Raw genomic sequence first — 26,055 nt, forward strand, 5'->3', positions numbered from 1 at the left:
CAGTGCATGGATCTAAGCTGCCCAAAGTAGACATTTTTCTGCCGATAATTTCAAGTCGTTTAGAATCACAGTCCAGAGGAGCAGTGGGAAAGTGTTGAGAATTAGCTTTGCTTATTGTGCCTGAATCACCAAGCTCTCCGAAGAGTAATGTCTTGGGAAGATGGTGGGTGCTCGGCTCTGAGCTCCCATCTGCTGTGGACCCTGGCTGCTGGGATAGCTACATTGACATCTTGTCCTTACAGAAGGTACAGCAGCTTATTTACTTTTCAACCTCTTTAGAATAGCTCACCATATCCTATGAGAACAAAAGACCGAGATTTGGATGGAAAAGCCTCACCCACGGCATTGTGGCATGCTTCATCATTGGCTTTTACGCCCCACCATGATCAGGTAATATCACCAGGGTGAACTCGACCTCGAAAGTTGGAGATCAGAATAAGTAATTCTGGTTATACAGTGGGTCCAGATCAAAACTTTAAAACTACCTCTGTATACACATAAGGAAGAGACCTTTATTTTGCAGGTGCAGAGGGCATGGTTAAAAAACATTTAGGATAATGTCATGAGCTTACGTCTCAGTCATCCTCAATAACTAGAATCTGCCAACATGTTTCGGCCTCTTTGAGAGCTCAAAATGGGTATCAGAAATGCTCTGGGATTGCCTGGTTTTATTTAGATTGTGCCTCATTGTGGACACTTCTTATTATGATGGCAGTGCGTTTACTGTGTTGTCATTGACTATATTTAAAACAATAAACGTTTGCTAAATAAAAAAAAGTCATCCTGCACAGTGTCCAGCATCTGTGTGATAAAGAGGGGTGAAGTCAGGAGCATTAGAAGAAACTGCATTACAAAAGAGCCAGGTTTTGAGCTTCGTTTTAAATGCCAGATGGTCTATGGTAGGTTTTAGATCCTTTGGTAAAGAGTTCCAGTGATATGTGAAAAAAGGATCTGCCTCCTACTCTACACTTGCTTACTTTGGGAATCTTTAATAGGTTCCTTGAGCTGGATAGTTGCTGTCTTGTCATTAAGTACCTACAGAACTTTTCCTGATGTATGAAAGCTCTGCATTGTGAAAGCTTTTTGTGTATTTATAGTGCTTTGAAAACAATATGCTACGCTTATGCACCTGGGGCCAATGTAGAGTCACGGAGGGAACTGGCAGGTGTGTACCTAGGAATTTTGAGAATCAGGTGAGCAGCCTCATTCTGCACCATTTGCAAGTGAGGAATCAGGAAATTCAGGAGGCTTAAAGAGAAGATGTTGTAACCTAGACTGGAAGATATGAGGGCCTGTGTTCCCATCTGGTGAGAAGGAAACACATTTTAAGAACATTTGCATATTGTATTGAAGTGTAGAAGTGGCATGAGAGGCCTGAAGATATGCAACACGGCCTGTGCAAAGTCCTCAACCTGTGATATACAAGCACAGCAGGAAACACTGGCTTAAGTTTCTTGAAAACGGATTTTTGCTCGAAGGAAGAAATCATAATGGAGTATCAGAATGGTCCAGAAAGTGGGATGTTTCCTTGAAGGAGTAGCAGAATTCATCTCCCTATGGTGTTTTTATGTGACAACCCTTTGGGTGATCACTCCCGGTCAGTATGCTTATATGAAGTAAGAAAGAGGGACCTCTTTGAAGTAGCCTTGTAAGGCCCGGCCAAAAGAAGCTTGGCCACTCACTGCCTAGCTGCCTTAAGGTGCACAGTGGTGGAGTCGCACTCAGAGGGGTTATGATACAAGTTAAGAGAACCTATGCAAATGTTGTACGGCTCTGCAAAGTACATCATCTTACAACAACGTAAGCAATGTATAAACCCAGAGACCCTAAAAGTTGCACATGACCTACTCACTCTTAAATTGGCTGAGGATTTTAGATGGTGAATTACACAGAAGACCTTCAGACTTTTGTCAGTAAAGTTCCAAAAAGGCAGACACTGACACCAGTGGATGACATACATACCTGATGTAATCATATCTAGGTCGATGGAGCCACAACCTGACTTGTCTGGCACCACCTGGGAGCACTGGATTCTCAGGTACTGTTCCCAATCTAATTATTCGTTTAAAGGGTTTTAAAATAACCCAAATCAGTCATTCGAATTTTCATTTATGTTTGCAAAATTTGATATAATATATTTACAGTACTAATTACATATATTGTTGAAAAACTCGCTATGACAGTTTTGGAAAATAAACCAAACTGAAATGTAAGATAAACTTGTTTTTAAATGTAGTGGTTGACACAAAAATTAGTACCTTCTCCCTACGAGAACGTTTTGTATGGTTAATATATTGACTTGGTGGGGCACTAGTCCAGTTAGGGGAGCGCTTGCGCGGAGCTAGTGGTATCCTTGCCCAGAATTTGTTCTGCCTTTAAACAAAATTTAGTTTAAAATGTGTGAAGATGTTTTTGCTGTAGTAGAAAGGAAATATTCTGTTGGCTCTGGTATAACTTTCTGAGCAACAATCTGCTTCTGACCCTATATTAAAGGGCATTTAATTTGAGGGCCAAATGTATTCATTAGAAATAGACTTGCTGCTGCATTTCGGCCTGCTTAGCCCATACTCCTGACAAGATTTAAGCATGAGAAACCACACAGAGTAAAGGCTTCTTAAAGGGGCTTCAGCAAAGATAGGTGTGGCCCTTACCTTAATCACTTACCAAAGCTGAGTACTCTCCATGGCTACCGAAGAGATGGCATCCAAGGGGTAAAGGTGCTAGAAATCTACTGCAGCTGCCTTAGTATGAATGCAGGAGTGTAAAGGATGAGGAATACCTGCCTTATGCAAGTTTTTAAAGATGCTTCATGCCATGTGGCGAACAGCAGAGTACCTTCAACTGTGCCTGCCAGGTGAGTGACTAACACTTGCAACGTAAAGTTGAAATCCTTAAGGCCCTTCTGCAGTCCAGAGACAGCTTAATAGCCATGTGGATGTCCAGATTATAGCAGATTTCCCTCTGCTTAGGTGGAATTGCTAAAGGAAGCGAAACATATACCCCGATTGATATGGAAGTTTAAAAGGTCTTTAGGTAAATGATGGGTCTGAAGAATGACATCCTTACGAAAAAAGTGGTGTTGAGTCTTCAATGTGCTTATTTTCAAGCAGACGTCGGATCAACGAGGTTGACAGCCTCAAAGTCACCGGTTCAACATCAGTGTTGGCCATGGGATGAAATGGTAAAGCCAGGACAAAAAAAAAAGAATAATTTTACCTCTGTAATAGGATTAAACTAATTAAGAAACCTGACAAAATGACACCGTAACAGCATTTAGTAAAGACAAGCATTCTTACTAGGAACTATTTTAAGTGCCTCTATCGGTTTAGCAAGATTCATAAACCTCCACAAGCATGTCATATAAAACCAGGGATGAAATACCAGGCAAAATATCACCCAAGGGACATTTCGGGTGAATGGCACTCTTAGGCTAGGAGATGTGCTTGTAATAGGACCCTAATACATAGCATGCCGACAGCAGAACCCGACAGACACACCCAAGAGACCGGACACCGAAGCACTGGGTAAACCTAGAGGACACTGCCCACAAAGATGAGCTAGAGGCAAAACGATGATGGAGAGTGTTGTTCAAGTAACTCTTATTAATGTCAATATACTCACTGATTTATAGGTCTTGCTTCATTTTATAAAGTATTGCAGTACCGTTGCCACAACATTGGAGTTTATGTACATCAGAAAATACAATGACATGTTTTCCAGAAAAAAAAAAAATTATACAATGCATTCATTAGGTTTGTCCCGAGACTGTGTCCTTGCAACGCCGTCTGAAAGCTTAAAGGATGGCATGATTCACATTTGAAGAGTCCATATGCACCTGTTTTTTCCAGGACACCACCTGACCAATTAAAAAAAAAAAAGGTAAGTCATTGCAAATTATATATGGTTACATAGAAAGCAAATTGCACCAAGCTGTAAAAAGGAAAGGCTCATGTCATTTCTACCAGGTCTGAAAACCAAAAACGATAGATAATACCACAAATAAGGCTTCCTGACGCTAGTCACACTCTTTGAGGCAACAAAATTGTAATTGTATTTATATAGCTCTAAGTACCCCCGACAAGGTGTCAAGGCGCTTTTCGGCAAGTAGCACACTGCCCCGGAACCCAAAAATGAAGTAAGTCATAAAGGAACTCACATCTAATCCAGTTCAACTTTCTCCAGTGTACTTGGACTCACCTCCCACCCAGAAAGCAAACGTGATGGGAAACCCGACTGTGGGCAAAAAGTTCAACTGCTGGAATTACCCCAAATTCCCAAAACGAAAAATGGCTCCTCGGCTATTGAGTGCCCACTCCTGTGGTGCATACATAGGCCTGCTGAGGCAGGAGCCTGGTTGTTCTTGGAATACGCTAAACGAACATGTGAGATACATACATATATATATATATTCATAGAAGGGTTTGCCTTTTGTGGGATGCACTCGAGATGGATGGATATAGCACAAAGGAGATGTGGCCCCCAACCTCCAGACAGTTCTTGCGACGCGTTTCGGGCCTTGCGCCCTTCTTCTCTGGCAACTGTCACACAACAAACAAGCGCCACTGCCAGGTGATTCCTTTAAATAATTTATTAAATCACGCCCTTGTGGGCCGGCTGAAATGCCGTCTCAAAGCATCCTGGGCCTGGTAGTTTCAATGTCAATTTCAAACCTGTGTGGGTTGCTTGTTACAATTGTGAATTTTCGAAAGTTTCTTGCTGCATGGTACACGGAGACAAACAAACTCCTTGATAGTGCGCATCCATTACTCACGCACTTGGCTGCCCCAATAAACAGCCGCGGACCCGCTGTGTGTGGCGCGGTGGTGCTTCCCTCGACCTGGCGGGCCGGAATATATTCATAGAAGGGTTTGCCTTTTGTGGGATGCACTCGAGATGGATGGATATAGCACAAAGGAGATGTGGCCCCCAACCTCCAGACAGTTCTTGCGACGCGTTTCGGGCCTTGCGCCCTTCTTCTCTGGCAACTGTCACACAACAAACAAGCGCCACTGCCAGGTGATTCCTTTAAATAATTTATTAAATCACGCCCTTGTGGGCCGGCTGAAATGCCGTCTCAAAGCATCCTGGGCCTGGTAGTTTCAATGTCAATTTCAAACCCGTGTGGGTTGCTTGTTACAATTGTGAATTTTCGAAAGTTTCTTGCTGCATGGTACATATATATATATATTCACTGAAAAAACCATAGGTTTCACACACGTTATAGTTAGGAATTAGCATTTAAAAAACCTTGCAAATTCACTTAAAAAACCATAGGTTTCACACAAGTTATAGTTAGCTGTACATTTCACTCGTAAAAAACCAATGAAATTCCACGTTATAGTTAGATCAGGTAACTATAACTTGCACCCCCGCAATGCACTGCTGATGACGTCACATATTACATCACTTATGACATGGTCAGTGACATCACTCATGACATCAATGATGACATCTGAAATGACACATTGTGCATTGCGGTCAGTGAATTTGTACGGTTTTTTAAATGCTAAGTTATGTATTTATTTTTAATTTTTGCGCGCACGGTGCGCTTCGCGCGCGTGCTGTGGGCACTCGTTGCGCTTCGCGCACCGAGCACCCACGTTGCGCATTTCGTACCGTGCACGCATCGCCATTTTTTACAAAATATCAATTGTTTTTTTCTCCCTTGGGGGTCCTTAGATTTATATATTAAATGTGATTGTTAATTCTTTTTTTTTTTTTTACCGTATGCGTACGGTAAGCTTACCGTACGCGCACTCCACGATTTTTTTTAAAAATTATTATGACGAACGCTAGGGGGTCTGCAACTCTCTTCGTTGCCCCCTTTTCATGTTATCAACCTTTGTTTTTCAGTGCGAGAGACAGAAAATGGCGGCCGATACTTTCTGATTTTGACAGATTCGAATGTTTACAGTCATGTAACCACCAATCAGAATTGAGCTCGCGCACGGCACCGTACGCGTACGGTAAGCTTACCGTAAGCGCACGGAGCACGCTTACAGATATATATATTGATTTAAATGCTATTTTCTCAGGACCTACTGAACAGATTTACACCAGACCTGCAAAAGGCACATCCCTGACCTGAGGAGTACCTCTCTGCCCAATTTCAAGTAATTCTGTTCAGCCGTTCGGGCTGTAGCTCGGACTAAAGGTCCTATGGGAAAATGCATGGGGAAAACGCGTTTTGGGACCCCCCTTTTTTCTCAGCCCCCGCTTGACGAATCCCCCAAAACTTTCAGGGTAGGAGCGGAGCGTAGCGCCCCATTAGTTTTGAAAAATTTGCGAGGATTCGTCAACCGGCGCCAAAGTTATTCCAAATAGAATGTTGCGGATTTCCTAGGGAAACACGGTCCTAACTATAACTATCTACTGGCGACCACCAGTAGATTATATATATATATATATATATATATATATATATATATATGTGCTAACCAGGCTCTCTCCTTCTCTCCGAAAAGAGTGTGACACTGCTCCGGGGGTAAGTAAGAATGATTGAAAAATTTGCGAGGATTCGTCAACCGGCGCCAAAGTTATTCCAAATAGAATGTTGCGGATTTCCTAGGGAAACACGGTCCTAACTATAACTATCTACTGGCGACCACCAGTAGATTATATATATATATATATATATATATATATATATGTGCTAACCAGGCTCTCTCCTTCTCTCCGAAAAGAGTGTGACACTGCTCCGGGGGTAAGTAAGAATGGCTTTAATTAATTAACAGCGCTGGCAACACAGGTCTCTGGAAACGCAGGGCAGACGCGTTTCTGCCTAATGGCTTCATCAGTGCCCAATCCAGAAAGATTTTCTTAGTGTTCCGGGGGGGCTATTCCGGTGCTCTTATGTCCGTGACCACTCCCAATCATGTGGTCCATGGCCCCTCCTTTACTGCCTCACAGATACAAGACACTTTGCGCTCCGCTTTCCACACTGTTGCATTCTGGGCCTTGAAGTGCTCAGCAGGCACCCTATACAATGATGGGATTGCCTAAACCATACCGTGACGTCCCAAACTGAGTTTGGCTGAAGATCCCACGCCGTGGCAGCAGTGCGTAAGGTAAAGCCATCCTTTGTCCCCCTTATCAGGCAATGCATTTTGCCTCCTCTCTCCCCTTCTGGTGTCAATAATCTCCATGTGGAAAAATAACACCTGGGGGGGCTCCGCGTAGCAGTTTTATGCAACACACACAGGTGCAGGTTCAACGCAGTGCTCCATACCGAGAGGGCGTGTCACTACGCCAATATCTGCTTACTGGCCAAACATGCTAACCAGGCTCTCTCCTTCTCTCCGAAAAGAGTGTGACACTGCTCCGGGGGTAAGTAAGAATGGCTTTAATTAATTAACATCGCTGGCAACACAGGTCTCTGGAAACGCAGGGCAGACGCGTTTCTGCCTAATGGCTTCATCAGTGCCCAATCCAGAAAGATTTTCTTAGTGTTCCGGGGGGGCTACTCCGGTGCTCCTATGTCCGTGACCACTCCCAATCATGTGGTCCATGGCCCTTCCTTTACTGCCTCACAGATACAAGACACTTTGCGCTCCGCTTAGCTGAACTAACTATAACGGGGGAATTTCAATGGTTTTGTACGAGTGAAAAGTCCAGCTAACTATAACGCCCCTGAAACCTATGGTTTTTTCAGTGAATTTCTAAGGTTTTTTAAATGCTAATTCCTAACTATAACGTGCCTAAAACCTATGTTTTTTTCAGTGAATTTCAAAGGTTTTTTAAATGCTAATTTCTAACTATGCCTACAGAGATAGGACATGTGAAGAAAGAAGAAAAAACGCACAGAAAGAAAAAAAAAATGCAGAAAGAAGCAACAGAAGTCCTCAAAGACGAAGAAAAGTGCAGGAAGAAGGATAACATGCAGAAAGAACAAACAGAAGAGCAGAAAGAAGCCTTGTTGCAAAATCATCCTGTACCCTCAACTTTTTCAGACGGATACTGGTGGTAACTGAGTCTGACTAACCAGTCCTAGTGCCAGAGCTATGTTAAAAGACACTCAGAATACAGTGAAACCACCTACATACACTAGGGAACACTATGCATTGGGATCACCGTGTGATCAGCATGACCTCTTCTGTAATATATAATAGTAGTATATAATAGGGCAGGGGATTAAAACTACCTCTTAAAACGCGCCACAGGGCGTGTTTGCACACATCACCTCAGGCCCGTCCCCTCACTTCCCCACTGTGTAAACACGCCCTGTGGCTGTTTTAAGTTGAGAGATTAAGTCCCCTTGAATCCTGAGGGTCCCTAGGGTCCACCTAGACCACTAGGTACCTCCAGTAAGCGCCACAGAGCTGCGTTGCAGAGAGATGTAAAAAGGGGCACGGCCTAGACCACCTCTCTGCAACGCAGCGCAGTGGCGCTTACTGGAAGCACCTGGTGGGCTAGTTGGCCCCAGGGTCCCTCAGGATTGAAAGGGAATTATTTCCCCAACTTAAAATGCGCCACAGGGCGTGTTTGCACATGTCACCTCAGGCCCCGTTCCCTCCCTTCACCACTGTGTAAACGCGCCCTGTGGCCGTTCTAAGTTGGGAGATTAAGTCCCCTTGAATCCTAAGGGTCCCTAGGGTCAAACTAGCCCACTAGGTACCTTCAGTAAGCGCCACAGAGCTGCGTTGCATAGAGGCGTAAAAAGGGGCGTGGCCTCAGAACACCTGTCTGCAACGCAGCTCCCTGGCGCATACTGGAGATACCTGTTGGGCTAGTTGGCCCTCAGGGACCCTCAGTATTGAAGGGGAATTAATTCCCCAACTTACAACTGGCCAGGGGGCGCGTTTGCAGAGTGCTGCAAAGAGGGGGCGTGGCCTCCGGCGCGATGCCGGTCTTTTATTTATTTTTTAAGAAGGAGGGCTGTGTGGCCCCCCTTCTTTTTCTAATTTACTGGCCCTGGGGACCCCATCCTCCAGGGTGTGCACCCTCATTTTTTTTGTTGAAAAAAATTAATTTGGCCCTCCCAAGGTCTTAATCGGCCCCGGGGACCCCAACCCCCGGGTCATGGCCTTTTTTTTTTTTTTTTAATTCTTTAGGAGGGGGCTGCGTGGCCCCCCTCCTCAGGCCACTTATGGCCCCGGGGACCCCATCCCCCGGGGCCGGCCTTTGTTTTTTATTATTTAAAAAAAATATATTTTTATAGAAACACCTAGGACATGCTGAACAAACCGTATGTACCTATCACCATGACGATTTGCGTGATATTCATTAAAAGGCGACTATGCACGTGGAATGTATTTACACCGCTAGTGAAGCTCTGACGTGTCTGACGACCCACCGTGCCTAATCCCGGCGTCCCCGCCAGTGGGTACTCTCCAAGTAGACACCCTTGTCGTTTATTTATACAAACATGGATAGCTATTGACGGGCACATTTAATATACACGCACACCAAGCCATTCAAAGGGGATTTGACAAAAATTCGACCAAACTATGCAAGAAACCCCCCTCACGGTTAATAAAATACACATCCACCACCGGATGTGTAATACTTTTTATTTTACTCTCTGGAAAGGAGATGAATCTCACTTGAGAGTCACAGCGTGCTCCGGGCTGAGCCCAATGCTGTGTTACTCCCACCAGTGCCCGCCGAGTGCCTCACACCTCTGTGTTGTATTCCACCAGCTAGTGCATATGCTATGACACTCTCTACCCCATGTGCACTGTAACACCACCCTGTGAATATGTCATGCCACACTTGCCTTCGCACGGGTTATATTGCCCCATCTTACGTGCCCTCCTCGATGCCTATGTTATAACGCACAGCGCTATGCCATACATATTACAATCTGGGATCCATAACTTTGTCACAGTGCAAATGCAACGTTACACTCCCCAGCACATATTTTATATTACAACTTTAGAGACTAGTTAGGTTACACAACACTGCCCTGTGCATATTACACTCCAAGGCGCATATTGCATAGCACACGCTAGTGCCTGTGCTATCTCGCGCTCTCCAATGAATCTGTCATTGCGCACAATGTATTGCATATTATATTTCAAGTTCATCTTATATCACACTTTTTGGTGCATAGTTTATACTATATACTATATCTAGTTTTCATTTTCAATCGTGCTCTCAGGACTATGTTCTATATAACACTGCGTCCACCTACCCTTTTCACGGGCATTACATTTTGCGATGGGGGGTGGAGGGTCAGGGGCTGTTTCTGCCAAGTGAGCCCGGAGTCACAGTCACAAACGTCCTCTTCTTCCTGAATAAAAGTGAGATTATGCTGCATACTTGTTCATATTTTAAGTAGTTCGCACAGACACACATTTTAAAAACAATAAAGTTCCTAATACCCACCTTCTCTGAACAGTTAGCTTGCTGCCCCATCCACCTCCTCCCTATCCTCTGTTGTCTGAATCCATGGACTAGCCTCCTCCCTCCTGCCATGCATGGTCTGATGTGCTGCCACTGCCCTCCATTTAGCATGATGTACCAGTCCACTCCACCTGCCCTCCATTGCCCAATTCTATGGCCCATCATTGACCTCCTGCTTAGCCTCTGTGCTTAGCTTGCCGCCCCTATTCTCCTTCCCCCTGCCCTCCGATGTCTTTGTGCATGCCTCTGCTCCATCCTTTTTACCCACCATGTACCATGGACCTGCCACTCCTATCTACTCTGAGTGTTCTGTTGAGCTGCCACTCCCCTCCCACCTGCCTAGCATGGTCAGATGACTGTAACTTGTCCCTGCCACCTCCGCCCTGCCTGTCCACATGCCATGCCCCTATCCCCTTCCTCCTGTCCTCCAAGGTCCATTTTACTGCCACACCCTTCTGCCCTCCCTGGTCTGTTGTGCTGCAACTGCTCCTCCTGCCTGCCCCGCGCGGTCTGTTGAGAAGCCCCTTCCCCTGAACTCTCTTGTCTGTGCCAGGTCCTGACCCTCCCTTCTTTTTTTTTTTTTTTATTTCAAAAGTTTTTTATTGGTTGTTACAGCATAAACATATATAAAGCAAGTCCAGTAATGTAACATGGGTCATAGATTTACGGGTCAAAATTACTGTATGCTACGGTACATCATAGTAAATGACAGTACAAAAGTACAACAGTAGAGTACGTATACCATACTCACGACAAATCAGTAACAGACATTGTATTGCAACAGCATTTTCCTCATTCATTTGAAGGCAAGTATTTATGATGGCTATGAGTGTAATGAAAGCAGTCGGGCAGCCTGTGTTGGTGAGTCGTGTGCTGTGTATGAGCCCATCTAAGGTGGCTTATGTGTCGTGAAGTAGTTATCGAGAGTCGACCATAGTTTTCTCGTGGCAGGTCGCCACGGTGTCTGACGGAGTGTAATATTATCTGCTCCACGTAAATTAATAATCCAATTCAACCACCCAGCATAGTTAGCCTTGCTGGTGTCTTTCCAGTTGCTGAGGACTGTCTTAACTGCAGCCGAAAGGAGAAGGTCAAGTAATGCCTTATCATCTGCATCCAGGGCTGGGTTCTGGGTGAAACCGAAAACTAGATAGGGGAGCTCTTTCACCGGCGAGATGTGGAATAGTTTTGAGATCAAGTCGAATATATTCTCCCAGAACTGCGCCACGCAGTCGCAGTCTAGGATGATGTGTGCTAAGTCACCTTCCGCGCGTTTGCAATTCCAGCAAAAGGCATCTTGGGAGAGGTTGCGTGCGAATAAACGTGCAGGGGTCCAGAAGGCTTTGTGCAGGAGCCAGTATTTTGTCTGTGATAGTGTAGGGCTAATTTTGTGTCGCGTGCAGGATGTCCATGCATTGGTCCAATCCGAGTCTGTGATTGGCCTAGACGAGAGGTTGTTCCAGAATTGTGTGATTGGGGCAGTGAGGCCCGATTGTTGGGGACGGCTGAGTTTATAGAGAAAGGAAACCTGGTGTCCTAGTCTGTTAAGTCTGGCAAGGTATGGTGGGAGCGAGGGCGGCGTCGGGGAGAGTTTGAGTTTGGATAAAGCTGTTTTTACATTGAGGAAGTTATAAAATTCAATTGGTGCAAGATCATATTTGATTTGTAGCTCTCTGAAGGGAATAGGGTATTCCCCCGCGTACAGCTGGTGTGGAAACAGTATGCCTTTTTTGATCCATGCCTCGTTGTGCATGGGCTTACCCTTGTACAGAATGGTACGGTTGTCCCAGAGGGATTCCCAACGTGAGCCTCTGATATTGAATTCTAGGATTCTATCGAACTTTAGGAGAGCAGATTTCGTGTTATGAAATATTGATTTAGAATGGGTCAGCTGGTTCAGGTTGGATGAAAGGGCCGCGCAAGGGGAAATACCGTTGAGAATTACCTCCTCAATTTCGAGCCATACTGGGGTATAGTCAGGAGAGGGAGCGAGCCAGTGGGCTCCTTGTCTGGCTAGGAAAGCGGTCTCATATCTCTTAAAGTCTGGCAAATTAACCCCTCCCGCGGATTTGTCTAAGCGAAGCTTTTTTATGCTGATTCTTGCTCTCTTCCCTTTCCAAAGGAAGTTAGAGATGGCCATGTCCAATTTGTGATAAAAGTCTGGTGTAAGGGTTAGTGGGAGCATAGATATGAGGTAATTAACCAGAGGCGAAATCATCATCTTGATGGTTTCCACCCTACCCCACCAAGTGATGAAACGGGGGGACCATCCCTCTAGTTGCGTCTTGATTTTATTTAAAGTGATTTTTTCATTTCGATGGAGGGTCTCCATGAGGGAGTCACCAAACTCGATACCTAGGTACTTCACGAACTCAGGTTGCCAGCATAACCCTGAGACTCCCAGCACCTCTTTGGTGGTTAAAATATTGAGTGGTTTGACCTCGGATTTATCCCGGTTAAGTTTGTATCCAGAATGGGAAGAGTAACTGTCTATGGTGGACATTAGTGCAGAGATTGAAGATTCCGGTGATTCAGTTATAATCAGTATATCGTCCGCATAGGCGGCGAGTTTGACGCATTTATCCCCGAAAACCACCCCTTTGATGTTATCATTTTTTTTAATATGTGCAATTAGGGGCTCCATTGCCAAGAGGAAAAGTGAAGGGGAGAGGGGGCATCCCTGTCTAGTCCCTTGTTCTAAGGAAAAGGCGTCCGACAATGAACCATTTATAGCAATGCGAGCGGAAGGTGCCCGGTAGAGGGCCATAACCAGATCAGTGAAAGTTTCTCCCAGATTAAAGGCGGACATGCAGCTCTTGAGAAAAGACCAGGAGACTCTGTCAAACGCCTTTTCTGCGTCGAGGGTGATGGCTACGGCCGGGGCTGCGATCATTTTGGCTTTTTCAATGACGTGACAAAGGATCCTCGTATTATCGTTAGACATCCGCTGCTTCATGAAGCCTACTTGTGATGTGCTGATTAGCTTCGGGAGTTGTAGATTTAGACGTGTGGCGAGGATTTTAGCATAAATTTTGCAGTCTAAGTTAATTAGGGAGATTGGTCTGTAATTTTTGGTTAGCAGGGTGTCTTTACCATCTTTAGGTATGACTATGATGGTAGCTTCACTCATGGAATTGGTAATACTTTTTGTTACACTAAAGGATTGGAATAATTTTAGGAGAGTTGGGCTCAGGGAGTTTGTAAGTTCTTTATAGAAGCCTGCTGAAAACCCATCAGGACCCGGTGCTTTCTTACTTTTAAGCGTCTTAATGGATGCTGATACTTCCTGAAGGGTAATCGGAGAGTTCAGTGTGTCCTTATCCGAACCATTTAGTTTAGGGAGACCCAGTGAGGTTAGGTACCTGTCACAATTTTCCACGTCAAAGTCTAGGTTGTTTTTGTACAAGTCTTGGTAGAATGATTTGAACGAGTTAAGAATGAGATTCTGCTTTGTTTGGATGACATTGTCTCTATCTTTTACTGAGGCAATGTTGAATTGCTTACGTTTATGTTGTAGATATGATGCTAAGATCCTCCCAGCTTTATTGCCCTCGCATGTTCTTAGAGCCTTAAACTTATTAATCCAGACCCCTGCCCTTCTGCTGAGTATCGAGTTGTATTCATATTTGAGTTTGGTGAGGTCATTTAAAATGTTCGAGTTTAGGAGATCTGCTACATGGGCGGTTTCCAGTTTTTTGATGTTGTCTTCCAGAGTGGATAGGTCTTTGTTTAGTTTTTTGTTAGTATGGGCTCGGATGCCTATTATTACTCCTCTCAAAGTGGCCTTGAGTGCCTCCCAAACACTCGCTATGTCTGAATCGGGGGTGTCATTATGTGTGAGGTAATCTAGGATGGCCTCCTCGATTTTTCGTTTGTTTTCTGGCTCGGAGAATATTTCGTCATTGAATCTCCATCTTTTAGGGGGGAGAATGGAACTAGAGCCTACTAGTTTGGTCTGAATGCTGGAGTGGTCGGAAATCAATTTAGGGGCAATACTGGTTTCTTCGATGAGGTGGGTGAAGGGGCTATTAATGAGGATATAATCTATCCTCGAGTAGGAATTATGAGGATGCGAGTAGAAAGTGTAATCACGGCCATCAGGGTGTTGGAGACGCCATGAGTCGTGTAAGTTGAATCTGGAACATAGGCGTTGTAAGCTAGTATGTGAGCGTGTGGGGTGATAGGCGCAATTCGAATGACGATCGGTGATTGGGTCAAATGGCAGGTTAAAGTCGCCTCCCACAATTAGTAGTTCTCCCTGGGGAATGCAATCTAGGGTCGGGGCTAGTGAATCCCAAAACTCCGGATCGTCAGTGTTGGGGCCATATATGTTTAGGACATGGATCTGATCTTCGTTTCTCTGGAGGTGTGTCATGATGAAACGGCCGTTATCATCGTGAGTGTGTGAGACTACGGAGATGTTGGATTTCTTAGCTATAAGTGTGAGAACCCCCCTTTTTTTTCCAACTGCTGGGGAGCAAAGGTTGTGAGAAATCCAGTGTTGGTTTATATAGACAGCGTCATCCTTTGATAGTTTAGTCTCCTGCAGGAGTAGAATGTCGCCCTTGGATTTTGCTAGATAATCTAGAACTTTTCTCCTCTTGACCGGATGATTGAGCCCTTTGACATTGAGGGAAACAATGTTAAGGCCCTCCGAAATGGATGCGGTCCGAGTCATTGGATACTATGGTATCGCTCTAGTTCTGGTGTATTGTTTTTGGAGAGTACATTAAAGGGTGGCATGTGTGTGATGAGTATGAATGAGTAAGCTGCGTAATTGGATCTGTACTTTCTCGCGTGTAGCGCTAATACAATGGTGGCGTTAAAACCGACACACTTCTGGAATGAAGTGAGCATGGTACTGGAGGCCACTGCCGTAAATAGACTAGTAGCACAAGGAGTTAGGTCACCGTATGTATGCTGCGAGTGCCTCCATGGCACATCGGAAAGCAGTCCTTTTGCTGACATATAATTAAAAAAGAGCATTAGCCTCAAACAGAAAAAGCATGCTGAAACAAACCAGATTTTTCCTCCCCCTTCCCCCCCCCCTTCCCTCCCCCCCCCTCCCTCCTCCCTCCCTCTCTCTGCTCCCCTCCCCCCTCCCTTCTCAACAGAACTTGGGAACTGCGACGGCATTGCCATCCAACTGCAGCACAGGAAGGAATTAGGCTGATGGATGTAATAGGGAACAGGTGGTTAACTATGTACGATAGTTGTAGGTAGTAAGCAGTATAGAGTAGTGTGTGATACACTGATGGTTTTGTAAACATTAAACATAAAACCTGTCCTCCATGGTCCATTTTACTGCCACACCATTCTGCCCTCCCTGGTCTGTTGTGCTACAACTGCTCCTCCTGCCTGCCCCGCGCGGTCTGTTGTGAGGCCCCTTCCCCTGAACTCTCTTGTCTGTGCCCAGGTCCTGACCCTCCCTTCTATCCTCCATGGTCCTTTGTGCATGCCCCTGCACCCTCCTTCCTGCCCATCATAGCCATTGTGCTGCCACTAACCCTCCCGCTTGCCATGCATGGTCTTCTGTGCTGCCATGGCCCCTCCCACCTTCCCTGTGTGGTCAGCTAGCTGCCCCTGACCCCTCCCACCTTCCCTCCATGGTCTGTGTGTATGCCATCATAGTCTCATTGTTGCTCTCCATGGTGTGTCTTGTTTATAGTGCCCATCCTGCCTGACCTCCATGGTCATCTTGCTGCTCCTGCCCTGCCCCCTTGCCCCCAGCCCTCTGTTTCCATGTGCAGACCCCGATTCCCTCCCTCCTGGCTTGTCTGTTCCATTGTAATGCCCCTGATCCGCCCCTCCGCCATTTATGGTCTGTTATGCTGCAGCTTTCTCTCCTGTCTGTCCATTATGGTCAGCTAGCTACCATTGCCTCTTTCCCCTCTGTTCTCTGTTGTCCATGTGCATGGTCCTGTCCCCTCCCTATTGCTTTCTATGGATTGTTGTGCTGCACTCCCATCCCGCATGCGCTGTGTGGTGTATTGTGCTAATGCAAACCCTGATGCCTGCCCTGTAGGGTCAGTTTGGTGCAGCTCTCCATGTCCCTTCTGTCCTCTGTTATCCGAGTCCATGTCCCTACCCCAACTCCTCCTGCCTACCATGATCCAATGTACCATACTTGCGAACATTTTGAACTTGGTAAGAGGGAGATTTTGAAAACAACTGGGGTATTGATTTTCCCCTTTGAGTTACATTGAAAAAGAGGAGATTGTAGACAGGAGACAGATCAAATAAAGCCCATTTGAGCTTAAAAACATTGGACGTTTCCTGGCTGAAACGGGTCTGTTGGCATGTATGGTTGTACTACCACTGCCTCTTCCTTCTGCCCACAATGGTCTATTATATTGCCACAGCCTCTCTTGCCAGTCCTGTATTGTTGGTTTGTTGCCCCTCCATAGTCTGTTGTGCTGCCACTGCCCTTCCTGCCTAGTGTGGTAAAATTGTTGCCTCTGCACTCTCCTACCTGCCTTCAATTTTCAGAGTCCGTGCCCCTGGCCTCTGCCTCTCATCAGTATCCCAATGAACAACTAGATTGCTAACATTCTATATTTATTACAAAAGTGTGGAACGCCTGACGTCATCTTGATGTCATCAAAACTGTAATACCTAGAGTATTTCCTTTAGAAATTACTATATGAGAGGGTCTTATTTGCATCAAAATTATGGTTAGTGCTCTAAACAACTAAAATGAGGACACATTTTCTGAGTTTTCAAATAGCGACAAAGAACTTTTAAATTATTTGTAATCTTTATGTTTTTTTATCCAGTTGACCACTTGATTAAATGTTGCACCTAGGGGAGAGGATGTGGTGTTACTTCCAGAGCTGCAGACTTTGCAACTGGGGAACCAGGTTGGAGTTTCTGCTTCAGCTCAACATTCTGTGATTCTGGTCAAATCACTTAATCTCCCCATGTCTACAACCAGAATGAATTTGATCTTGTGTGATGTAACCAATGCTCATGTAAAGCACTCCAATACCCGACAAGTCTGCAGTATATAAAACTGCAAATATACAAAAAATAAGTGTTTTGCACACTTCTGTCATTGGGCTACATGTGGGCTACATCTGGGTGATATTTGTGCTGCATTTGGGCTCTTTTGTCTCTGGCGGCCATCTTGGGAGATTTATTTGTTATGAAGTTTTAGGTGTTACCAGTTTATTCCAATCAAGATGGCTTCAGGTGCGCCATACGTTTGTCATAAGTAAGACAGTAAGCGCTCAAGTTGTTCTGAAGAACACTCTGGGACATTCTGTCATCGGGCCATACTTGGGCTACATCTGGGTGATATTTGGGCTACATTTGGGCTCTTTTGTCTCTTTTGTCTCTGGTGGCCATCTTGGGAGATTTATTTGTTCTGAAGTTTCCTAATTTCCTCATTTACTGCAGTCTCCTCAGTGGGAATACTTTCAGTTTTTTATTTTGGTTCCATCAAGAAGGCATTCAGATGTGTCACACATTTGCCATAAATTCTGAATGTTAGCACTCTAGTTGCTCATTAGATCACTGTAGTAAAACTACTGCTCACCAGGGAAGTCTGCTGCTGGTATTCAAAGTGCATGTGTCAGTCTGCATGTCAGAATTTGTTTATGAAATTGAAGAGGATTTGAGAAGTCAAAATGTGCCCTAATTTTCCTTTCTTCAGCACTAATCATAATTTCTATGGCAAAATGAACCCCCTCATTTTGTTCTTTTGTAAATTAAAGGTTTTAAGTGTTACCACTTTATTCCAATCAAGATGGCTTCAGGTGTGCCATACTTTTGTCATAAGTAAGACTGTTAGCACTCTAGTTGTTCGTTAGAACACTCTGGGATATTCTGTCATTGGGCTATACTTGGGCTACATCTTGGTGATATTTGGGCTACATTTGGGCTCTTTTGTCTCTGGTGGCCATTTTGGGAGACTTATTTGTTATGATGTTTCCTAATTTCCTCATTTACTACAGTCTCCTCAGTAGGAAAAGCTTTCAGTTTTTTACTTTGATTCCTTTAAGAAGGCATTCAGATGTGTCACACAATTTCCATAAATTCAGAATGTTAGCACTCTAGTTGCTTATTAGATCACTGTAGTAAAGCTACTGCTCACCAGGGAAGTCTGCTGCTGGTATTGAAAGTGCATGTTTCAGTCTGCATGTCAGAATTTTTTCATGAAATAGAAGAGGATTTGAGAAGTCACTCAAAATGTGCCCTAATTTTTCTTTCTGCAGCACTAATTATACTTTCTATGGCAAAATGAACCCCCTCATTGTGTTCCTTTTTAAATTAAATGTTTTAAGAGTTACCACTTTATTCCAACCAAGATGGCATCAGTTGTGCCATACGTTTGTCATAAGTAGGACTGTTAGCGCTCTAGTTGTTCTTTAGAACACTCTGGGAAGCTGCAGTAGAACACAAAGGAATCCACTCACAGTCTCTGCCCTTGTTGGATGTACATGTTTTATTGAGAATGTCAGACTTCATTCTCACGTGACTGAGAAAGATAATGTGAATTTACAGAAAATATGCTCTCAGTTTAGCTTATAGATCACCTTCCAAACCTCTGTGGGAAAAGCATGAGAAAATAGTTTTCTCTCAAACATGATTCATGATATCACAGCAGAAGGCTTTTTCACATGGTAAAATCACCTTAGAACACACCACAATACCTAAAATGAGTATGGTACCATCAACAAATGATTTATAATGTAACTAAAGTCTGAAAACCTTCTATTAACTGCAATGCTTTTTAATGAGGTGCTATCATGTATATTGGTCCCAAGATGGCTGCCAACACTTCTTGGATGAAGTGCTGACAGCCAATCAGATCTCACGATAAGATGTGTAGTTAGGCTCCGCCCAGATATATATGTGATTTTACTTTTCTCAGGAACTACTGAACAGATTGACACCATATATGCAAAAGGCACATGCCTGACCTGAGGACTACCTCTTTGCCAAATTTCAAGTACTTCTGTTCAGCCGTTCGGGCTGTACCTTCGACTAAAGGTCCTATGGGAAAATGCATGGGGAAAACGCGTTTTGGGACCCCGCTTTTTTCTCAGCCCCCGCTTGACGAATCACCCCGACACTTTCAGGGTAGGAGCTGAGCGGAGCGCCCCATTAGTTTTGAAAATTTCACGAAGATAAGTCAACCGGCGCCAAAGTTATTCAAAATAGAATTTTCAGATTTCCTATGGGAACTCGGTCCTAACTATAACTATCTACTGGCGACCGCCAGTAGAATATATATATATATGTATGTATGTATATATATATATATATATATATATATATATATATTATCTACTGGCGGTCGCCAGTAGATATTTATAGTTAGGACCGTGTTTCCATAGGAAATCCGCAACATTCTATTTGGAATAACTTTGGTGCCGATTGACGAATCCTCGCGAAATTTTCAAAATAGGTGGGGCGCTCCGCTCCGCTCCTTCCCTGAAAGTCTCGGGGGGATTCGTCAAGCGGGGGCTGAGAAAAAGGGGGGGGGTCCCAAAACGCGTTTTCCCCATGCATTTTTCCATAGGACCTTTAGTCCAAGCTACAGCCCGAACGGCTGAACAGAATTACTTGAAATTTGGCAGAGAGGTAGTCCTCAGGTCAGGGATGTGCCTTTTGCAGGTCTGGTGTAAATCTGTTCAGTATTTCCTGAGAAAATAGCATTTAAATCAATCTATATATCTGTAAGCGCGCGAGCGCGATTCTGATTGGTTGTTAGATCTTAGTAAACATTCGAATCGGTCGAAACCAGGAAGTGTCGGCCGCCATTTTGTCTCTCGCAGTCTGAGGGGGTGAATAACAAAGGTGGAGAACGTGAAAAGGGGGCAGGGTGGACAGTTCCTGACCCCCTAGCCTTTGTAAGGGGGTCCCAGAAGGACCCCCAAGGGCCAAAATTTCCTTTAATTTTTTGGTGAAAAATCGCGGAGTACGCGTAGCGTGCGTGTACGGTAGAAACGGAAAAATTCCGCGAATAAGCGCACCATGCGCGTACGGTACGCGCACGGTGAAAAACCTTAAAATAAATAAATAAATACATAACTTAGCATTTAAAAAACCGTACAAATTCACTGAAAAAACCATAGGCTTCACACACGTTATAGTTAGGAATTAGCATTTAAAAAACCTTGCAAATTCACTTAAAAAACCATAGGTTTCACACATGTTATAGTTAGCTGGACATTTCACTCGTGAAAAACCATTGAAATTCCCCCGTTATAGTTAGTGCAGGCAACTATAACTCACGCGACCGCAATCCTCTGCTGATGACGTCAGATATTACATCACTGATGACATATGTGTCTTTATGAAAAAAAAATATTTGGAATATATGTATAGCTAAAAATTAATGGAAGAAGACATGGGTAAATAAGTGTCTAAATACAGTGATGTAATATCTGACGTCATCAGCAGAGGACTGCGGTCGCGTGAGTTATAGTTGCCTGCACTAACCATCATGGCGAACAGACGTAACTCTGCTTGGCCCGAATGTAATAGCTTGTTCGAAGGCGCTTTACCCCCTACAAAAGATGTCAATCGGGTCCCCCACTCTTCCAGACAACAGGGGGCCCCTACTCGCTGTTGCCGGGACACTAGATTATGCATACGGAGTCTTGGTGAGGAGACCGGAGCCGCGAGGCTTAATCCTAGATAGCGGCCCGGGTTGTAGCGGAGACCGGCGATCGCCGCTGGTGGCGGGGCTGAGCCGCCAAACAGAGGCTGGCAGGAGGCGGCACCCGGAGCGGAGACGAGCACTCGTGAACGACGCCTGGTGTGCGGACCCGACTAGCTGTGCGTGCACACTTTTTCACCACCGCAGCCCTACTGAGAGAAATGAATTCCCTGCATGGTCCCCAAGGTGAGAAGTGGGGGCCCATATTTTGAGGAGGTGGGCCCCAGGAGGGACTAAAGTCCCCACATTACACTCAGGAGCACGGGGGCCTGCTCTGCCTACAAGAGCAGGGGAGCCCTGGAGCTAGGCTGCCTGACCCTACTATGGTGTCAGTCAGGCAGCTCCAGGCTTAAGAATACAGCCTCGCAACTGGGCCTCAGAACAGACTCCCTGAATTTGTTCACCTGATCCAACCTGGGGGAGCCACCCAGAGCCCAGCGAGGCGTCCAGTGCAAGTTTGCGGTGCGCGGCTGGTGCACAGGGCGCCTCGAATGCCATGAGATAGGGGCACCAGGCATCAGCGCTGCGCAGCAAGATCTATGCGCCTCAGCTTTTTATCACCTCACTACAGGGTGACCCCGGGCTGACACCACGCCCAGGTCCATATGCCGCCAAAGAAAGCGCAGAACACCAAAGTATTCAACTACTTCATCCCAGCCACCTCGGGCGCGGATAAAGAAGGGAGGGCCCACACTTGGGAGTGACATGGCGCTTATCAGAGAGGACCTGATGGCGTCGCTGAGACAGTTCAAAAAGGAGCTCTGGGAAGATATTAAGGCAGATATGGGGGGCCTCGTTTGACGCTTTTAGAGCAGAGATGGGAGGAACATTGGTGGCCCTGCAAGCAGATGTGGACTGGCTGATCGTGTGCAGCCTCTTGCAGAAAGCTCTGCTGACCTACGCAACCAACTTAGGGTCAAGATACTTAAGTGCAAGGACCTCGAGAACTGATCCCGACACGACAACATCCGGGTGAGAGGCCCGGAGGAAGGCTGCGAGGGCCCTGACCTGGAGGCCTTCATGGTGGGGCTGTTCGAGACAGTGCTGGGAGAGAATGGCCTGGAAGTGCAGTTGGAGAGGGTCCATAGAGTAGGGTGGCGACCACCAGGAGACTCCAGGAAACCCAGGGATGTACTGGCAAAATTCAGCTCCTTCAAAATCAAAGAACCGATTCTTCAGAACGCACGGGCCCTTGAGAAAGTAACATTCCAGAATGTATCCTGCTCATTATTTCAAGACGTGGCCCAAGCTACACATGCTAACCGCCAGCAGTTCCAGCCGATCACAGAACCCCTTAGGGAGCGCAAAATAAAAATACCGTTGGACGTATCCCTTTGGCCTGGCCTTTTCGTTAGACAGCAAGAGCTTTGATTGCACGGAAATTGAGGAAGCAGCATCCATCTGGGGCATTGAGCTCTCCACTCAGCGGCAGTCGAAGTGAGCAGGAGGCGCAGGAACAGACTTGCAAATGGAGAGACGTGGAGGAGGTCCATGGTTGCAGCAGAAAAGAGGCGTCAAGAACACGTCGGGATGACTTGTGAAGAGACTCTTTGGTCTGGTAAAATTTTTAACTGTTTGTGCAGCCTTGTGAAGATCTGTGGCACTCATAATTAAAGGGGGTTCGGCCCCCTTAGAAGTTCAAACTGATACACTCCGCCTCCACGGAGACATGAGGGGATATGCGAATAGGGGGGGGAAGATAGGTCTTTTAGACTGACAATGAGCAATGGCTAATTCTAAAATATTACCATCTAGCTGTGAGGAGGGCCTGGGCGACGGAATTGGGTCCGCACCAGAAGATGCTCAAGTTGAGGTTCTCTTCTGAGACAGAGTACCTTGGAGTTGGACGGTCTTAGTTCATACATGTTGTTGTTGAACATGTTTTGGTATCACTGAACTTTTCGATCAGACTATTTGGTCTTGTCAGGGTGGGTTGGAGGACGGGGGTTGGGGAGGGGATCTTCAGGTTTCGCGCGTAAATTTTGAGAGGCAAATGGGAGATTCTCAAACTGAATAATGACGGTTAACTGTTTGTCTTGGAATGTGAGGGGACTCCTCCAATAAGAGGCATAGCAAGTGGAAGTTTATGTTAGATCATCATGTAAAAATTGCTGCCCTTCAAGAAACCCACATTCCCAAAAAAGATGAGCAGCGGCTGAAACACAGGGCCTTCCCACAGATTTATCGCTCATCCGCACACATGAAACATAATGGGGTGGCTATCCTCTTTCACTCCTAGGTCCCATTTCTCCTTCAAGATTTTAAATCAGATAAGGCAGGGAGATTCCTGTTTGTCAGGAGTGAGCTGAGAGGAAGGTCATGAACTATTACAATGGTCTATGCGCCCAATGTGGGGCAACAAAAGTTCTTAAAGACATTTGTAGCCACACTGGAGGGATTTATCAAAGGGGACCTTCTGTTAATGGGAGATTTTAACTCTATATGAGATCCATCCATAGACACTACCCACCCACATATGGCTACAGGGAGTGTTAAGTAAGACACTTAAAACGGCACTACAGGGCTTGGGTCTTTTGGACTCTTGGAGGGGTCTTCTTCCTTCGACACAGCACTTCTCTTTTTCTCTCACTCACAGGACCTACTCCAGAATTGATCATGCATTCATTAGCCAGTCCCTATTTCACACGCTCTCAGGATGCCAGTTCCACCCGATTATTCTCAGAGATCACGCCCCTCTAGAGTTGGTACTAGACTGGCCCCGCTTGCTAAACATGCCAGATGGTACTTCCCTAACTTTCTCAGCAGGGTTTGTCTCCTTAGGGACGAATTAAGAAAAGCAATCACAGATTTTTTTTTTACTTTAACGGGCCCGCACTGACTTCTCTTGGTAATAACTGGGATGTCTTCAAGGCGGTCATACGGGGGAAGTGCATCGTACTGGCAACCACATTAAAAAAAAATCAACGTAAGGTGGAGAGTATGCTTCTAGAAGGGAAATTACAAAATGCAGAACCGGCTCATAAGGTCAACCCCTCGGTCCAGAAACTAAGGAAAGTCACACAGCTAAAAGGGAAGTTACACGCAATTTACACCAATGGGGCGAAAAAACCTATCCTGCGACTACAAGCCCAAAGCTACGAAGGAGGGAAAAAAAGTGGGATCTCTCTTAGCGAGACAATTTAGAGTGAAGCAGGAAAAAGAGTATAATGCACAGATTGTGGATAAAGATGGGACTTCTTAGAGAAGTGAGGAGGGGAAGGCCAGAGCCTTTGGGGATTTTTACCGCACCCTATCCACCGCGGACCCCTTGGTTGTTGGTGACCAAGAAAAATACTTAGAAGCGCTTGTGTTGCCACAGATCCCAGCCTCTACGAACGAGGACCTAAGTAGACCTATTTCCTGTGAGGAGGTATAGAAGGCAATAGACACAATTGCAGAAAGCTCCTGGCCCTGATGGGTTAAATGCTCACGTCTATCATACTTTCACCCCCAAGCTGGTTCCCCATTTGGTGTCCTTATTTAACGATATTGCGGCCACACAACAGGTGACCCCCTCCATGGGGGAAGCATTGATCTCAGTTATCTCCAAACCAGGAAAGGACTGCACAATTTGTGCCTCCTACAGGCCTATTGCGCTCCTGAACCTAGACGCCAAATTATACTCTAAAATTCTGGCGATACGCTTAGAGAATGTCACACCATCTCATTAAGGCAGACCAGGCAGGGTTCATTAAGGGGAGGCAAACACATGACAATTTGAGGGGGGTGGTACACATCATCGAAAAAGTGCAGAAATAAAGACATCCCTGCAGCCCATCTCTCGCTAGATGCGGAGAAGGCCTTCGATCGGGCCTTCCTGATGCGAACAATGAGGACATTTGGATTCAATAAGACCTTTATAGGCATGGTGCGGGCGAACTACTCCGCTCCTTGATCGCGGGTTCTGGCGAATGGGGTAGCTTCGGGACCGTTTGGACTCTCTTGGGGAACCACACAAGGTTGCCTGCTATCCCCCCTGCTTTTTGCCTTCAACATTGAGCCCTTAGCGGAATGTATCAGGGACAATCCAGACATGGGTGGGGTACCTTTTGGGACAGACGAACACAAGATTTCCCTCTTTGCAGACGATGTGCTGCTCCCAATCACAAAGCTGTTGTCCTCTCTCCCGGCCATCCAAAGTGAACTCACCTCCTTTGAAAAAGCCTCGGGGTTTAAAGTAAATTTATCAAAGTCCTAACTCCTCAATCTGACACTACCCAGGGAAACCATGAGAGCTATAGAAGAACTGTCCCCCTTCCAAAGCACACAAAGACATCACATATCTGGGCGTTAAACTTACCCCTAAGCTATCAATTCTCTACGGGGCTAACTACCCTTCCTTGCTGCAGCAGCTTAAAGCAGATCTGGCCAGGTGGAGAACTTCCTATACCTCCTGGATAGGACATATTAATGCCATTAAAATGAATGCGCTGGGACACACCAGTTGGTGTGACCAGGCGCTCTATAAATGCAGAAATAAATAAATAAATACATTTTCTTCCCAGGCTGCTTTACCTCTTTCAAGGCCTACCGATACCGGTGGATGGGTTCTCTTTGTTGACCTGAAAAAGAGGATCACTAAGTTCATTTGGCAGGGTCAAAGGACGCGTTTATCCAACCGTCTGCTAAGGAGAGAGTGGAGGGGGGGTTGGCACTCCCGGACTTCTTGGGCTACTATAGGGTGGCGCAACTCCAGGTGATCACAGATTGGTCTCTTCGTGAATCTGAAAAACTCTGGCTACATATGGACCGACAAATTGTGAGTAGGACGATCTGGGATCTCCTCTGGAAGCCAAAACAAAATCGTCCATTAAATGCTTATGTTAGTCCACCCATGACTACCACCCTACAGGTTTTTGATGACCTTAACAGGTCAGTGCCCCTGGCCACCTTCCCTTCTCCCTACACCCCATTCACTTTAATCTCGAGTTCCCACTGGCTCATCAGGAGGGTTCGTTCAAAGCTTAGCGGGAGGGGGGTTGCCTTATGATCTCTGATCTTTTTAAAAAGGGGAAGTTAATGACTTTAGAGGAATGCACCAA

At 45.6% G+C, this 26,055-nt stretch overlaps 1 protein-coding gene across 3 annotated transcripts in view; it reads right to left on the reverse strand.

Annotated features, from left to right (window-relative positions):
* The window catches only part of SKA3 (spindle and kinetochore associated complex subunit 3), a 637,733-nt gene that overhangs the window by 177,216 nt on the left and 434,462 nt on the right, over window positions 1–26,055 (reverse strand). For 2 of the 3 annotated variants that reach the window (XM_085621582.1, XM_085621580.1), the window contains one exon: window positions 3,836–3,856. The exons of the other annotated variant lie outside the window; for it this stretch is intronic. In XM_085621582.1, the coding sequence (XP_085477708.1) occupies window positions 3,836–3,856 (21 nt within the window). The remainder of the gene's footprint in view (window positions 1–3,835; window positions 3,857–26,055) is intronic. 3 annotated transcript variants of the gene reach the window in all.

Source organism: Triturus cristatus, chromosome 8, assembly GCF_964204655.1.
Source record: "Triturus cristatus chromosome 8, aTriCri1.1, whole genome shotgun sequence".
Lineage (NCBI taxonomy): Eukaryota > Metazoa > Chordata > Amphibia > Caudata > Salamandridae > Triturus > Triturus cristatus.